This window comes from Rhinoraja longicauda, chromosome 3, assembly GCF_053455715.1.
Source record: "Rhinoraja longicauda isolate Sanriku21f chromosome 3, sRhiLon1.1, whole genome shotgun sequence".
Taxonomy (NCBI): domain Eukaryota; kingdom Metazoa; phylum Chordata; class Chondrichthyes; order Rajiformes; family Arhynchobatidae; genus Rhinoraja; species Rhinoraja longicauda.
The window spans coordinates 49,580,458-49,599,146 of NC_135955.1; the positions used below are offsets into that span (position 1 = coordinate 49,580,458).

General features: G+C 40.3%; 1 protein-coding gene across 1 annotated transcript in view; it reads left to right on the forward strand.

The window, feature by feature from the left end:
• LOC144592394 (A disintegrin and metalloproteinase with thrombospondin motifs 19-like) overlaps positions 1-18,689 on the forward strand; it is a 308,520-nt gene that overhangs the window by 182,930 nt on the left and 106,901 nt on the right. The window contains exons 12-13 of the mRNA XM_078396960.1: positions 11,390-11,535; positions 14,376-14,545. Coding sequence (XP_078253086.1) covers positions 11,390-11,535; positions 14,376-14,545 — 316 coding nt within the window. The remainder of the gene's footprint in view (positions 1-11,389; positions 11,536-14,375; positions 14,546-18,689) is intronic.

An 18,689-nucleotide genomic window follows, 5' to 3' on the forward strand; every position in this document is an offset into this window, starting at 1 on the left:
GTCATTATAACATTTTGTGAACTCCCTGCTATTCATTTGTGATATCACTATTTCTGTAGCTGTAAAAGTATATTCCACACTCTGGTTGTTTTTCCTCTTTGCACTACTGCTGTACTTGTATATTGCTTGATTGTACTCGTGTATGGCATTATTTGACTGAATAGCCTGCAAATCAAAACTTTTAGCTGTATTGCAGTACACGACAATAATAAAAGAGTATAAAGAGACAAGAGCGAGGGACGGGGCATGGCAAGAGGTGAATGGTGAAAGGTGGATCTAGGTGAAGAGCAGGTGGGGCAGATGGGTCCGGTGGAGGAGAGGAAGGCAGAAAGAGTGACAGAGGCTGGGAGGTGATAGGTGGAGGCAACAAAGGGCTGCAGATGATGAAATCTGATAGGAAAGGAAGGCGATGCACGGAACCAAATAATGGAGGGAGGGTGGATAGATGGGGGGGGGGGCAGTGGGAAGAGTGTGGGGATGGACAGAGTGGGTGGGTGAGTGAGTGAGTGGGTGGAAAGAATCTGGGGTAATAGGGGGGTGGGGTTGAATTGAAGAGTGTGCATGAGGAATGGGGTAGATGAGAAGGAGAAAATATGGGACATTGGTTACCTAAAGTTGAAGAATTCAGGTTGTAGGCTACTCAGATGGAACAGGAGATGCTGCGCCATAAAAATGTATGTAGCTATTGCATCTTTTACTACAAAATTCATTTTAATTTAGTAAAATATTAGAAGCTATGACTCGTACATAAATTTTGCAGGTTCTATGCTAAGCAGCATACATAAATTTCTAACAATTTCATGCATTATTTTTTAATGAATGTTTGCACTTGAAGTTTTTCAGCAATTATCTAAAATGTATTGTGGTATATCTCTTTAGACAATCCGAATGAAGCACCTTTCATGATCAAATCAGGAACTAAACCACAAATTATTGGATATTTAATTCAGTGTTATATCAGGATAAGAAAGAAGTGAACTAAAATAAATATTAATTATAAGTGAAAAAAATTAAAACAAAATGAAATTCAACAATAAAAGATAAATTTTGTAACAATTCCACAATTGCAAAAGATGAATTAAGAGCAGGTGAAATTATTTGGTAATATAATGGCTATTTAGCCATTTCATAATGTTAGACCATTCACAGACACTATGGGTGTTCTGTGAGGTAACTTCACACATGTTCCTTTGGCCCTTATTCCTTAATAGCTTTGAGGAACAAATATCATACAAAGTTATCAATTGACATTGAATCAATTATGTGTAAGGAAAAGTGTTTCATTTCTATCACTATAAATAGAAGTGTTTCCGAACTTCGTTCTGGAAAGGCTTCCTCCAATGTTAAGACTATTGCCCCTGTCCTTGCATCACCAACTGGTGGAAGCAGGATCCTGATAGGTGAAGAGGAGTAGTTTGGCAGGAGGAGTCAGGTGGGGGAGAGAAGGGTAGAAAGAGTGACAGAGGCACTTTCTACCCATTGGCATAGACCCTTACCATTCTCCTTGACATTTTAAATTCCTTAATCAAATTATCATTCAATTTTCGAATTCCAGAGACTATAACCGTAGTTTGTGCAGTTTCAAATCTCGTTAAAAGGTTATTTATTCTGCATGTACAAGGTTTAACATTTTGTGGTGTATTTAATCTGTGTCTTTAAGGTAAGTGTTAGAACTCAAAATATTCCATGAATTGTATAAGACAGCATAATTATGCGGGGTATCTTAAGTTGTCATAGGGTTTGAGTCATCCTTGGTGGTATCTCTCCCCACTCTAGTCATAAAGTGTAAACCATGATTTCTATAGGACCAGGGTATTCTGACATCAACCTTTGGAAAGCATTATGGAACACACTTGCACTAATTGCTAATCTAGATTGTAAATCTTAAACATGATGTCATAGCATTTTGCTTCGTGCTTCAAATGAGTGGATAATTATGAACTGCCAGTTATTTTCAATATGCATTAGGATAAAACTCTTCACCAAGAGCTTGCTTTTATGATGTTATCCTTGCAATAATTAGTGAAAGTAGAACTAGTTGGAGAATACATGTATCTGTATGCCATTTCATCAGGATTCTTCAGCTCCAACCTCGACTTAGCGGGTTAGTGTGACATTCCCATATTCTGTTGCCTCGTATTGTGAGGTTGCCAATTCATGCGAAATTAGGAAAATGTTATCCTTTATGGCCCTGCCAAATGAAACTGTTTGAGACTGCTTAAAATCATTGTGCTTTGTAATAATTGAGCCAAGAAACAAAGAAACGTTCAATCATCTATCTGGATTTGAACCCAGTAAAAGGTCATATAGAAACCGCTGAACCACCCAATCTCTTGTGGTTTGGAGCTTTCTTTCTCTATTAATTTATTGAGTGATTTGACTTGCTTGACTTGGATTTCAGACTAGCAAACATTTGAAATTTCCATTTATTTCACTCATAAAACCCAGAAGTTATGCATTTTAGTTAATTTATTCATGAGTATGATTTAACAGTGAACGCTTTTTATGCAGAATTTAAAACCTTTGTGCAGGAATCTCAAGAATCAGCTTTATTGCCCTGACCTCAATTTAAAAATTACGGCCACCACAAAATTAAATTCTACACCAAGACAACTCTGCCCATTAAACCATGCCGCTTTAGGAGCCATTTGTGTTTATGCTAGCTGTTTTAGCATATTAAATTATCTGTATCTCGCTATATTATATTTGGACACCTGGGGTGTTGTCATGAGATGGATACATATATGGGCAGAATGGACTGGGATGAGCCAGAATTAGTATATCTAGAAATGCAGAGACGAGAGGGGTCAGACACAAGGACCATGGTGAGATATAGTTCTTCGCAGACCTGCGACGAGAGTTACAGATCTGTTTGCATTCCTACTTCAATAAATGACTAATTAAACTGAAACTTCTTTAAGATCTCTTTGTTGGGGCTATGCACCAAGATCGATCACTCCTACCCTCTGTGAAGTAAGGCAATTGGAAAGGACTTTATTGGAAAAGGATTGAAGTTGCCATTACAATAAAGTAAGAACTATCCTCTCTGAGTGAAAAAAGTAAGACGTGTCTCTAAAGAGCCATTTAAAGTAACAATTGGCTCTATGAGTGAGACTGGAGCTTGTGAATCGACTGGACGAAACAAGTTTTTTTCCAAAAACCTTGAAGCTGAATTAGACTAAACGGGGTGGCTACCTGCGCTAATCTGACTAACGGAGATTGGAAATTTCGAAAGCCACATGCGGGAAAAAAGTGAGTACAGCATTAAGTTTCATTGGAAAAGCTGTATTTCAGAAGCTGTATTGGAAAACAGCTGCTGAAAACCAGGAATGCTGAGAACAAAGAAGTGACCTTCAGCATCGCAAGATATCAGTTTGTTTTGAATTCTTGAGAAGATATGGCTTTAAGTCAATGCGTCTTAAAGGGATAGCAACATACAAGCAACGTACAAGTATGTACAATGTAGCGACATCAGAAAGGATTCCGTAAAGGAAAATGTTTTTTCTTCATCATGTGGACCTTCAAAGTTCTCTGCTGTCATGAAATGGGTTGCTGCCCTGAAAAAAACAGCATGAGATTGAGGAAGAAGAAGAACAGAAGAAACGACAGTTGAAAATAAAAGAAGAACAACTGAGAAAAAAGAAAGAACAGAAGAAACTAGATGAATAATTGAAAGCCATGATATTGTTAATTGAAAAGATAGAGAAAAGAAACCAGATACTATTAGAACATGCAGAACAGAATGAAAAGCCAATAAAGGGTGATGCTGTTCTCCCATCTCAGATGTGTGGGCATATTGGGGCAGGTGATGAAACCTGCATCTTCTCCATTGTACCAGTACAAGTAAAAAGCCACAAGGGGAGTACAGTGTTGCAAACATACGCATTTTTGGAACATGGAAGTTCATCTACCTTCTGCACAGAAAGCTTAATGAGAAGACTGAACATTTCAGGACCAAGGACCAAAATTCTCTTGCATACCATGAACCAAGTGAAGCCTGTGACCAATCATCTTATCTCAGGTTTGGAAATATCTAGTCTGGACGAAGACGATTTTATTCAACTATCAGATGTGTTCACGCATAAGATCATGCCTGTTTCTCAACTAAACATTCCTAGACAAGAAGACATGAAACATTGGCCTTACTTGAAGGATATCAAGATTCCTGATATTGGAACCTTGGGAGCTGATCAACAGCCAAGGGGATGGACCATACTGGGAGCTGATCAACAGCCAAGGAGATGGACCATACGCTGTGAAAACCCTACTGGGATGGGTCATGTATGGTCCCCTGAGAAGAGACCATGACAGCAGGGATGGGAATGGCTGCCCTGCTGCTGCTAATTGAATAACCATTGCAAACCTAGTGAAAGAACCAGCAAGGAAACAGAAGAAATGTCCAGAGAAGAAGTAAAGTTCTTGGACATTATGAATCGCTCAGCTAAGATGACAGATGGATACTATTGTCTAGACTTACCTTTCAAGCAAGAAAACGCCAGCATGCCAGATAACCATTGCATTACAGAGCAATGCATCCAGAGCCTGAAACGCAAGTTTGGCAAGAATGAGAAGTTTTATGATGAATATACATCTTTCCTCACAGAAATGATTGACAATGGTTATGCTGAAAGGGTACCAGTGGACCAGCTAAATCGAAGTGATGGAGAACTCTGGTACATTCCTCACCACGGGGTGTATCACTCAAAGAAAGGAACTTTAAGGGTGGTCTTTGACTGTGGTGCTGTCTTCAAAGGAACATCACTCAACTGCCAACTGCTGCAGGGTCCAGACCTAACCAACTCACTCATTGGAGTTCTCATCAGATTCAGACAAGAACCGATTGCTTTGATGGCTGATATCAAAGCTAATTTTCATCAGGTCAAGGTATCAGAAAAGCATATTAACTGTCTGCGATTTCTGTGGTGGCCCGATGGTGATGTGCAGCAAGATCTTTTTGAATACCGGATGAAGGTACATCTTTTTGGAGCCGTGTCGTCACCAAGTTGTGCAAACTTTGCTTTAAGAAAAATTGCTGAAAATAACAAAGCTCGCTTTTCAGCAGAGGTGACAAACACAGTAACGAACAATTTCTACGTAGATGATTGTTTAAAATCCAAGCCGTCGGAACAAGAAGCAGTTCAGAAAGTGAAGGACCCGACTGCAATCTGCCAAATGGGAGGATTCATGCTGTCAGAGTGGATCAGCAACAGCCGTACTGTATTGGCATCCATTCCTCTAGAAAACAGAACCAAAGCGATCAAGGAGTTGGACTTGGACAAAGACAATCTGCCAATGGAAAGAGCACTGAGATTGCACTGGTGCGTTGAAACAGATGTGTTCAAGTTCAGAATTGCTGCACAGGAACGACCACACCCTAGACGTGGCATTTTGTCTGCAGTCAGCTCTATATATGACCCTTTAGGATTTCTAGCACCATTTACTCTGCCAGCCAAGCTGACTATGCAGGACGTGGAGGTGGATTATGCAGGAGCTCTGCAAGGAGAAACTTGGATGGGATGAAAATATACCCCAAACCTCTCAGTGATGGGAAGGATGGCTAGCAGATCTCAACAAGAATGTGGAGTTTAAAATGAACCGGTGCATGAAGCCTACAAGCTTTGGTCTAATCAGATATGCACAGCTGCACCACTTTTCAGATGCCAGTGAAAGTGGCTACGGTACTGTTTCATATCTAAGATTGCAAAATGATTGCAAAGAAGTGCATATTGCATTCATGATGGGGAAATCCAGAGTGCAACCATTAAAAAAGATGTTGATTCCAAGAATGGAGCTTACAGCTGCAGTCCCAGCTGTCATAGTTGACACAATGCTGCAAAAAGAATTACAGCTTCAACTGGACAAATCCATCTTCTGGACCGATAGCACAACGGTGCTTAAGTACGTCAACAACGAAACTAAACGCTTTCAAACATTTGTAGCAAACAGAATCTCTTTTGTAAGGGATGCTACTAATGTATCACAATGGAGATATGTTAGCACAAAGAAAAATCCTGCAAATGAAGCCTCTAGTGGACTAACAGCAGACCGCTTATTAAGCTGTAAAAGATGGATCAAAGGACCAGAGTTTCTCTGTAAACCAGACAGAGAATGTCCAAAACCTCACTTGGAATCTGCAATCTCTGCTAACGATCCAGAAATCAAGCAAGATATCATAATGAACGTCATTGTCATTGAACCAGAGATCACAAACTCTCTGATCACCTATTGCCCATCATGGAGGAATCTGAAGACTGCTATAGGTTGGATTCTTAAAGTAAAGGCAACACTCTTGCAATTGACTCGAAAGAGAAAGGAAATTCAAACTGCTGTGAGTAGCCTTGAAAAGGATCCTGGAAAACTGAAAGAAAAGGTTGAGAAGGAGATGCAAGTCTTTAAAGCAACACTCCGCAGACAATGTTTAAGTCCAGAAGATCTTTCCCAAGCAGAAAGTGCAATCATCTCTTTCAGTCAAAGACAAAGATTCAAAGAAAAACTATCAGCACTAGAAGGTGGTGGTAATACCATCAAAAGAAGCTTTGCTACAGGTGACTTTGTCTTGGTGGCCGATTCCACTGCCCCACAAGGTCTTGTGCGCACAGTTCGACAAGACTAAGAGCAACATCTTGGAAAGACCAATAACGAAGATATGTCTGCTCCTCGAAGCTGATACCTGAGTCCAGCAATGACGAGTGACCTTAAAGGTTGAAGAATCACTAAAGTAGATTAGATGCCAACATATCGTACATACTTTTTTGGGGATTATGTGTAAAGTTTTATAGCTCCTTTTAATGTTTATTGGTAATTGTTTTGTTATAAACGTAGAACAATTAGGGGCCGGTGTGGAGGAGCCATTTGTGTTTATGCTAGCTGTTTTAGCATATTATATTACTTTGTACCTTGCTGTATTATTTTTGGACATTTGGGGGTTGTCGTGAGATTAATACATATATGGGCATGGTGGACTGGGAGGAGCCAGAATTAGGAGTATATCTGGAAATGCAGAGATGGGAGGGGTCAGACCCAAGGAGTATGGCGAGATATAGTTCTTAGCAGACCTGCGACGAGAGAAAAGTTTGGAGAGATACAAATCTGTTTGTAGTATTACTTCAATAAACGATTAATTAAACTGAAACGTCTTTAATATCTCTCTATTGGGGCTCTGCGCCAAGATCGATCACTCCTACCCACTGTGAAGTAAGGCAATCGGAAAGGACTGAAGTTGCCATTATACCACATACAACACAAAGCTGAATGAGATTTCCTTGTGCATCCTTCATAGTTTGTCTTCTATGTGCCTTTTGCTATCCTGGTGCCTGCATGCAGTTGTTATCAGGTGCACCATACTGCCCAGAGGTTTCTAAGTTCAAAAGCCGTTAGAGAGACAGACTTCTTCAGCAGTTCTAGGGTAAGTCAGCCCAGTTCCTTACCACATCATCGCATCTTGAGGGACAAAATTGCATGGTGGAACAGCTTATCTGAAATCTCAAATCTTGCCATCCTGAGAGAGTACAAGAGATATGTGCTCTGCACAGACACTACCACTACCCGAGGCAGCACCTCAACAATCACTATCCCCATTTAGAACTATGATTCTAGCTGTGGTGTCACTCTAACGCTGGAGTCTTTTGTCTTCGCTATTTGAGAATCATACTGTTGAGAATAACACCGTTTGACCCAATGCACCAGGGCTTTGAACGTGCTGCTTAAATTGTCCCATCCCCTGTTTTTCCCTCCATATCCCTCTATACTTCCCCCATACAAATGTTTCTCCTGATCCATTTTGATCATTATTATTAATCCTGTTTCTATGGGAACAAGAATAAGTCTTTTAATTACTTCATCTTGTCGCCCCCTGTAAATAAGAACATGATCAATTCACAATCTATTTTCATCTCAATAATTTTGCCCTATTTCAGTATTTTGTATTTAAATCAGCACTCCCCCAACACAATTGGGGGAGTGGTAATTGGGTGGGTGTCGGAGGTTATGGGGAGAAGGCAGGAGAATGGGGTCAGGAGGGAGAGATAGATCACCCATGATTGAATGGCAGAGTATTGATTGGCCAAATGACCTATTTCTGCTCCTATCACTTATGACCTTATGAATTACTATTTGCAGAAGAGAGGAAATCAAAAGTACAACATAGATACAAATTGCTTTGGGGCATTCTGATAGCGACTAACTTGCAATAACTTCAGTCAATAGATATAGAATAGTATAGAAATTTGATGATTGTCAAGCAGAAATCTGATTTGACCTATACTCAGAATATATCAATATTTGATGATGCAACCACCATATAAAATAATTTGAAAATATTTCGGGTTTGTCCCACCATGAATTCTGTGTGTGGACTCAAATCCGGTGGATGCTGTGAAAGAAAGGTTGGTTGATCACCATGGATGTCAACTGAATTCAGAACGAGAGAGTGTCTTGGCCTCAAAGATTAAGCTGGGTGATGAGTCCTCTCAAAACTTGTAACTTAATCCAAAACATACCTTTGGTTAAATAAGTTATTTAATCTATAGTTTTTTCCATGTTGCAAAGGTGTAGAGATGATCCTAGTTGTTCCAGTTTCCATGTATAAAACAAATTAGAGAAGAAATTCATTTACTACATTACTGTATCAGGTGTTTGAGATTCATAAAGAGAAAAGGAAAAAAAACCTTGATTCATCTACCACATGCAAAGATCCTTTGCAGCTCCTTGGTAGGAACCCTCAGAATCATAGAATTAAAGTTAAGAAACAATACAGAATGTTATCCTCGGTCAAGAAAATTACTTTTGGGAGCCGATATGTGTTTTCAGGAAATTCTCCAAGAAAAATACTGTTAAAATTTTATAATGAGCAGTATGGGAAACTATTCCTTCTCATTCCCATTCCTTCTCTCCTGAGATGCTGCCTGACCTGCTGAGTTACTCCAGCATTTTGTGAATAAATACCTTCGATTTGTACCAGCATCTGCAGTTATTTTCTTACACGGTATGGGAAACTATATCCATTAACAATAAATTTCAGCTGACAGTCTTCCATGTTACTAGTTTTAGATCCACCATATGTAAGATAAAGGCAGGCATTCATCTTGCGGTGACTCCAGATTGTTGAAATTGACCAAGGTTAAAATAAATCTTGTGAGCAGGACGTTCTTTATCATCATTCTACAGAAATGTCACTTCCACATGTACCAACAAGCTGAGGCTGAGTGTATTCCACCAAGGTATGTGATTTTTGCAGTCCTAATGGTAGATAGTAATGGACTGGTTATTGCTTTGTCAAGCCTGTTGTGAACGTGACCTGCTGCATTACTTCATTGGCTTGAAATGTAAGATAAAGGCAGGCATTCATCTTGCGGTGACTCCAGATTGTTGAAATTGACCAAGGTTAAAATAAATCTTGGAACAAAATCTCGCAGAATGGTCCTTCATATCTCAAATCTCCTAACTCTTTCCATGGTGTAAATCACTATGTGATTCTATCTTGAATTTATCACTTTTCATAAAGATTCCTTGTTATCTATACTAAGATTTGAAATCTTGTTATCAATACAATGGGACCAGCTGAATATGAAAAATCTATTAAATCTGGTGTGATGTAAAAGCAATGATTCAGGCAGGGCAAAATTCTGCAGTAAGGATCATGACATGAAGTATTATGAAATGTTTCAGAGCCATAGAGTCATACTACTGAGTAGGTCAGGAGTAACTGAGTAGGTCAGGCAGCATCTCTGGAGAACATGGATAGGTGATGTTTTGGGTTGAGACCTTTCTTCAGACTTCTGAAGAAGGATCCCAATCCAAAATGTCACTAATCCATGTTCTCCAGAGATGATCCCTGACCCATTTAGTTACTTCAACAGTTTATGTTTTTTAAAATATTTTAAATTGTACCTTTCCTGTGATGTTTACTGGGGTTGAAAAGTGGAAGTTAGACTCCTTCGCAGAGTCATGCCTCATAGAAAATGATTGTTTACATTATGGTCGTCAGGTACTTACAGTCCAGAAATGGCAAGTGACCCCTGTGTAAGATGCCTTCGATTCTAAATGATTTGGATAGATGGATGGGAGAGGTGTGAATCCAAGATAGACATTATCAGCATGTGCCATGACTTGTCCTTGGTCTTTCACATGTTGACGAGGCCAGCTTTATTCAGAATTCAGCATTGAAGAGTACTGTTGAATGGCATTGAGTATTCAGCTTGGAGTTCAAATTCTTTATTTTACCTTTGTTTGCATGCCAGCAATCAGTCATGTTATTTAAAATGTTCAAGTCTTCCCAGGGGACAGTAAAGTTACAGTGGAACTGCCTTTAGGCTGTGTAGCTAAATTCCATGTTTCTGTTTTCTGAAAAAGGCTGTTACAGACTGGTTTTATGTTCAGCAATAATAAATAATTTATTTTTCAAACCGTGGCTGGAAGTGATACTTTTATCATTGTCACTATAAGCCGTTTGAACCAATTCTGTAAGAGAAACAGAAAATGGAAGTAAATCCTCAGCAGATTAAGCAAAATCATGGAGAGAAAAACAGTTAATGTCTTAGTTTAATTACCCAAAACATTAGTTTTCTCTCCCTCCAAAAATCATACTGACTCAATGAGAGACTGTGTGGGATGAAAACAAAGATCTTGGAGAAAACCCACGCGGTCACGGGGAGAACATACAAACTTCGTACAGACAGCACCCGTAGCCGGGACCTAACCCGGGTCTCCGGCGCTGCAAGTGCTATAAGGCAGGAACTCGACCGCTGCACCACCGTGGCCGCACTTTCTCAAACTACCAGCCAATTCACGAATCCTGACTGAGTTAGTTTTGCACAAAATGCTGGAGTAACCCAGCAAGACAGGCAACATCTCTGGAGAGAAGGAATTGGTGATATTTTGGGTTGAGACACTTCTTCAGACCCGAAACATCACCCATTCCTCCTCTCCAGAGGTGCTGCCAGTCCTGCTAAGTTAATCCAGCATTTTGTCTATCTTCGGTGTAAACCAGCATCTGCAGTTCCTTTATCCAAGAGTTAGTTTTACACGAGTTTAGGTGTCAGGTTGAACTGAAGCACCTTCAGATTGAGAAATTGGAAAAATTTTAAAATATGAAAATACTTATCATGTTAGGCAGTATCTGTAGAAAGAGGAACAGATATATTTCGGGTTGAAGTCCTTTCACCAGTTTTCTACGACTGATTAATTCCCTTTATTTTTCCGATCCCTATCAGAGATACATTCCTTAAATGATTAATTGTGTAATATTTTCTACTAACAAACTCCTGTTCATATTTACAAGTAATTGTGATGTTTTAATTACAAATGAATTCCTGTGGTGAATTTTCATGTAACTTGATCTCTCTGCGTGCTGGAAGTAAAGACAATTAAGGTGATCTTTTTCCCTTTGCAGTGGTGTAAGGTTGGTGAATGTGTTAGTAAAACACCTCTTCCTGACTACATAGATGGAGAATGGAGCACCTGGAGTATATGGAGCACCTGTAGTCGAACATGTGATGCCGGGGTACATTTCCGGCAGCGGACATGTGATAATCCCAGGTACGTCAGCTGTGTTATCTTAATCATTTTATTTGTTTGTATCACTTCACGTATTGTTGCTTGAAACACTTGAATAAGTCAGTCGGAGAGCAGTTTTACATGATATACATATTCAGTCTGAAGAAGGGTCTCGACCCGAAACGTCACCCATTCCTTGTCTCCTGAGATGCTGCCTGTCCCGCTGAGTTACTCCAGCTTTTTGTGTCTACCTTCAGTTTAACATGCTCTTTGAAGCAATTATGTAAACCAAGAATGTTTCCCATTTGAAATCCAGCATCTGCTTATGGTTTCTTCGGTCAACCTATCCTTTCATCTCAATTATGCACCAGGTAGAGGAGATTAAATTAACTTCCCAGGCACAGTGGGTAGAGGGTCTGTACCTGTGCTGATCTGTTATATGTTCTATATATGTTCTATATTTTAGCATGAGGGGTAGTAATAAGAAATGTAGAATATCCAGAAGAGCTTTTACCTGTTTTAGTCCTAATGGATCATTTGGATAAATATCATATTTTGCAAACAAACAAACAAAAAAAGGATTGCCAAAAATGTTCATGAAGATGGTGCCATTTGTGTTGTTTTTGTTTTCGGTCTGATATCTTCTATTATCATCAGAAGATGTAACTCGGTCTAAAGCTTCTTAAAGCTGTTGCACAAGCTGAACAATAATGTTAAGGTTGAATTTTAACCTCACCATTTTTTTAATCGAGTATGCAATTCTGCAATTCCCCATAGCAACTTTGTGTCAAGCATTACATTAGCATATATAGTTTGGACAGTCAATTAGATTGGTTGGCGGACAGGAAGCAAAGAGTAGGAATAAACGGGTCCTTTTCGGAATGGCAGGCAGTGACTAGTGGGGTACCGCAAGGCTCAGTGCTGGGACCCCAGTTATTTACAGTGCATATTATTGATTTGGACGAGGGAATTGAATGCAACATCTCTAAGTTTGCGGATGACACGAAGCTGGGTGGCAGTGTTAGCTGCGAGGAGGATGCTAGGAGGCTGCAGAGTGACTTGGATAGATTAGGCGAGTGGGCAAATGCATGGCAGATGCAATATAATGTGGATAAATGTGAGGTTATCCACTTTGGCGGCAAGAACAGGAAAGCAGAGTATTACCTGAATGGTGACCGATTGGGAGAAGGGGAGATGCAACGTGACCTGGGTGTCATGATGCACCAGTCATTGAAAGCAAGCATGCAGGTGCAGCAGGCAGTGAAGAAAGCGAATGGTATGCTGGCATTCATAGCAAGAGGATTTGAGTGCAGGAGCAGGGAGGTTCTGCTGCAGTTGTACAGGGCCTTGGTGAGACCGCACCTGGAGTATTGTGTGCAGTTTTGGTCTCCTAACCTGAGGAAAGACGTTCTTGCCTTAGAGGGAGTACAGAGAAGGTTCACCAGATTGATCCCTGGGATGGCGGGACTTACATATGAGGAAAGACTGGATAGACTGGGCTTGTACTCGCTGGAATTTAGAAGACTGAGGGGGGATCTTATAGAAACATATAAAATTCTTAAGGGGTTGGAGAGGCTAGATGCGGGAAGATTGTTCCCGATGTTGGGGGAGTCCAGAACCAGGGGTCACAGCTTAAGGATAAGGGGGAAGTCTTTTAGGACCGAGATGAGAAAACATTTCTTCACACAGAGAGTGGTGAGTCTGTGGAATTCTCTGCCACAGAAGGTAGTTGAGGCCAGTTCATTGGCTATATTTAAGAGGGAGTTAGATGTGGCCCTTTTTGCTAAAGGGATCAGGGGGTATGGAGAGAAGGCAGGTACAGGCTACTGAGCTGGATGATCAGCCATGATCATATTGAATGGTGGTGCAGGCTCGAAGGGCCGAATGGCCTACTCCTGCACCTATTTTCTATGTTTCTATGTTTCTATGAGATAATCTACGTGGAGCAAAAAAAACAATCGGGATCTGATTCTTTTTCAACAGATCTCAATGTCTTTTTACATGTTCTGCTCAACCAGTGGGAATAATTAGGGAAGGCATTTTCATTTCTTTCTGATGATAAAACTGGTGGCACCGGCAGAAAGAATTACTTTTGTCATAATGTCATAGCATGATACAGTGTAGAAACAGGCCCTTCAGCCCAATATACCCACACCAGCCAACATGTCCCAGCTACACTCGTCCCACCTGTCCGCGATTGGTCCATATCCCTACAAACCTATCCTATCCATGTACCTGTCTAACCGTTTCTTAAATGTTGGGATAGTGCCTGCCTCAAGTACCTCCACTGGCAGCTTGTTCCATACACCTACCACCATGTGTGTGAAAAAGTTACCCCTCAGTTTCCTATTAAATCTATTCCCCTTCACCTTAAAGGGGAATGTGTGAATGTGTGTGAATACAGATACAGCTCAAAGTAAATTATTTTCTTAAAGTGCAACATGTAATTGCTGTTCAAATTGATAGCTATGGAAATGGTGAGGACAATAAAAAATTATTTGGGGCAAAAATCATATGCCAGTGAAAATGACTTGTTCTGTCAAGAGCCTTTTAAGGAACATAGAAGCTCCACCAATTGCAGAGAAAAATTGCAATAATGCCTGAGATGATATTGGCCTTCCAGATTCTGAGGAAGTTTAGGAGATTGTTTTCAAGCAGAGCTGTAGGATCTATCCCAGTTGAACTGTGCTTTCTCAACAGATGTTTCAAATTATTATGCCCTTTAGTCTGTGTCTGTACACTGTGGATTGCTCGATTGTAATCATGTATAGTCTTTCTGCTGACTGGATAGCACGCAACAAGAAGCCTATCCCTGTACCTTGGTGTACGTGACAATAAACTAAACTCAGACAAAAACTTAAATTATTTTCTTTCCATTACAGGCCTGGTCCTGAAGGCAAAAATTGTCAGGGTTCCCGTGTACAATACAGAATATGCAAGAATCCCCCCTGTCCAACAGGAGTGCCAAACTTTCGAGACTTACAATGCCAGTCATTCAAAAGGCCATCATACCAAAAGCATTCCTTGCAGTGGTACGCTGTCACCGATAAAGGTAATTATGTTCTTAAAAGTCTCCTTTAAGGACTTAAAGTTATGTTTGTATACTATAGAATTTCTAGCTATCGATTTTGCGAATTGACAGAGGTTGCAGTTCTGATGTGTGTTATCATTGTGTATAACAGTCGAAAAATTGATCCCCAGTCGAACATGGTTATAAGTGACTCAATAGATCCATCTCCTAGAAGTCGCTGCAGAATGTTACCCTCATTCTTTGTGGCATTGAATTTGAATCTCTTTGGATGCTGTTCCTGGTATTAAGATTCAATACACCAGCTAAATTTGACCGACAAACAGCTTTGATGCCTATCAAGATGTTTATTACATTTGCTCATTTCAGCTTGTGCAATAAGCTGACTTCAGTGCTTTCAAGCTGTCCAAAACTGCCAAGCATGAAGGACTGGGAACGCCTGGTCTTTGCATGATGGATTTTGAACAATTCCAGCACATAAGAAGTGTCATTGTATTTTTTCAGTTGAAACTTTACTAGACTTCTTGGCCAAGTGATTTTGAGGAGCTACAATATTCCGTCTTGTTCCTAATACTGGTTTCATGGCCTTAGTCATATATTTGATACTGCCTGAGCTCACAGAGAAAATGTGAATCGATTATATTCAAGAAAATAATGTATTGCCATTTAATAAGTACATAGAGAAGCAGAAATCAGAGAGAAAGATGCGGGAGTTGGACTAGTTTAAACAAAAAGCAAAAGAATCAAAGTATTATGGAGAGAGGGAATGGTCCAAAAGAAAATGACAAAGAACGGGAAACAAGTGGTAGGATGAGTGAAATGAAATTTATTTTTAAAAATTTGAAAAGCGGTAAGCTAAAGAACTATGATTTGGATATGGATATTAATGTGTGAACGAGGAAGCTGAATGAAAATAATGATGGTTTTTGATGAACAACGTGCTATTTGTAGTTGGCGTTCTTTCATGCATTTTGTGACATTAGGAAGGAATTTTGTGAAATTGGGAAGGATGATACTTTTAGCATGACCAATTGCTTTAAAGCATTTATGATTTTTGCAGGCAAGCACTAAAATTGCCCTACATTCTTGTTACTTCACAGCAACATATCTATACTGAATTTTAATAACCTTAAGTATTAATAAAAACCATATAGTAAAAGTTGAAGTTGAAACGTTAATAATAAGTAAACTCGATTGTACTGCATTGACAGATCGAGCATTTGAAACCAATGGTAAGTCAAAACCAATTATAATCCATGTTTTGTAAAAGACCATTTAAGAAATGGCACGGTGGCGCAGCGGTAGAGTTGCTGCCTTACAGCGAATGCAGCGCCGGAGACTCGGGTTCGATCCTGACTACTGTAAGGAGTTTGTACGTTCTCCCCGTGACCTGCGTGGGTTTTCTCCGAGATCTTCGGTTTCCTCCCACACTCCAAAGACGTACAGGTATGTAGGTTAATTGGCTGGGTAAATGTAAAAAATTGTCCCTAGTGTGTGTAGGATAGTGTTAATGTGCGGGGATCGCTGGGCGGTGCGGACTTGGTGGGCCGAAAAGGCCTGTTTCCACGCTGTATCTGAAATATAAATAAAAAAATATTTTTAAAATTCTTGAAAAAAATTCAGCAAGGTTAATTAAATTGCTTGCTCACCGAGGGTCATAAAGCATGGAAAGGGACTCTTCAGTCCATTGATCCCACAAAGATCATCAAGCATCCATTTATACTAATCCCATTTTATTCACCACACATTCTTCCTCAATATTATAAAGATTAATTTGGCATAAAATTTACCCAAACCAAAAATTTAGTTTGTCAGATTCTGACATTTACATGCAAAAGATTTCAGAAATACTAAATGGAACAATCAAAATTCTACTGCAATGAATCGAACGCATACTTTATTGAAGAAAGTAGAGAAAACACTAAAACCAAAAGTTGGAGTTTTCCAAGATTGTACAGCGGTGCAATCAAAAGAAATAAAGATAGACATGTAGACATGTCATCATGAACAGGAAGCTTGGTATCAGAATCATAAAGATCAAACTTTTCATGCAGATGATCTGAAGAAATACAAACAAAACAAAAATAACCCAAATGAAGGACATCAGATGGAATACCTGCTGCATCCATTCAATCAGAAAGTCAAACACGTAAAGGAAAGTGGCAGTAATAATATGATGGAAAAGAAATCCTGTAAAATGTTTGACTATCCAGGAATCCAGCCACATCTAGCTCATGAGTGCCATTTATATTGTTTTCCATTGCAAGTGGATGTGAAATATCTCCTGTCTTGTTCAAAATCCAACTAAAGTTTACTTAATCAGACACTCACTGATAATCTTCTGGTACAGTCCAGCCCACATTGATGGTGCTGTCAGTGTGGTTTTCCAATGCACTGGATCTTGGTTGGCAGTGTTGTAGTTTACAGTGGACACTGTTAACTCGGAAAGAATAAACCAAATGAAGCATTTTAGAAACCATGGGTAATGTGATGATCTCCATCATTGGCTGACAGGCCAGGAGAGGCCAATCTCCAACATTACTGGTAACAGCTAGATCCAATTAACTGACATTGGATTGACCCACCTGAACCTTGTCAGCTACTCCCTTTAAAACCCAGGCATTCTCGCCAGAGGGGAGAAGATGAGAGAAGAAGTAGAACAGAAAGAGAAAGAAAGCAAGGGAAGAGGGAGGAGGGAAAGAGAGGAAGGAGGGTAGAAAGAGAGGAAGGAGGGTAGAAAGAGAGGAAGGAAGAAGGAAGAAAGAAAGGAAGAAGGAGGGGAAGTAGGACAAAAGAGAGGACGAAAGAAGAAAGGGAGATAAAGTGGGGAGCCTCCCTGCTAGTTGTGTTCCCCGTCACAGTTTTGAGGAAGACTGAGACACGGGGACAAACCTGGGACCACCAGCTACATTATGTGGTTAAGACTGAGCTGCCGGGCAGAAGCCCTAAACGGCCAGTGTTTTTACTGAGGCGAAGACTAAGTAGCCGAGGAAAGCCTGAGACCAGTGCCTCGTCCTGCCCATGGATGATGACGAGTGACTGTGCCCACACACAGAGGCACAGACTGAGCCTCCAGGATAAACCAGTGATCACCAGCACTTGCTCTTCAAGTCCAAAGCTGAGCTGAGAATGCCAACACCTTTGCTCAAGGCAAGGGTGAACTGCAGGGAGAAGCATGAATCCTTCGAGACCAGGATGGAGCAGTCAGGATCACCAACTTGAGATCACCAGAGCCACTGCATTTGCATCCTGACGACGAGGGACAGCGCCCCTTGTGGTCCTGGACTTCCTCATTACTGTGTTCATCCTGCTGCACATGTCGGTGTGGTCACTGTCGAACCTGGCATCGTCCCCAATGTCACAGTAAATATTAGAAGGACCTACTATCTGTTCCTGTCCTAATGATTGCTGTTCTCGAGATTTTACAGTTTTCACATTAAATATGACATTTTTATTTCAAACATGCGCAGGGAAATTTATAATGAAAAATAAAACTAAGGAGAGCATGCACACCTCCCAAAGTGGGACAGGCTTGTGATGTAGTTTTTTATTCACGTCCATTGATTACAATGCAGGCAACCTTTTGCTCATCAAAGTGTTTGTGTTTGCACCAGCAATAGTTATTGTCTGCTCAGGCATCCAACTTCTTCTGACTGATTATATCCAGTTATAGATAGGCAGCACTGATTAAAGTTAGCTTATCTTTCTTAAAGGTAGGTGCACTGTGACCAGAGAAATTACTGACTGTTATTCTATTAGTGAATCTGATCGTGGAAATTGTGATGTGTAAAATAATGCAAATCAAGAGGACTCTAAATGTTTTGGTTTAGTTTAGAGATATAGCATGGAAACATGTCCGCCGCTCAGCACGTCTGCACTGACTAATGAGCATGCGTACATTAGTTCTACGTTATCCAATCCTGCACCCCACTAGGGGCAATTTATAAAAGCTGACTAACCTACAAACCTGCGCTTTTTGGAATGTGGGTGGAAACCAGAGCACCCAGAGAAAAGCCATGTGGTCACGGAGAAAGTACAAACTGCATGTAGGCAGCACCCGTAGTCCGGATCGACCCAGGTCTCTGGCTCTATAAGGCAGCAACTTTATTGCTGCACCACCGTGCTACCCTGATTGCTGTACTGGAAGTTTTAATTAGAGGAATGGGAT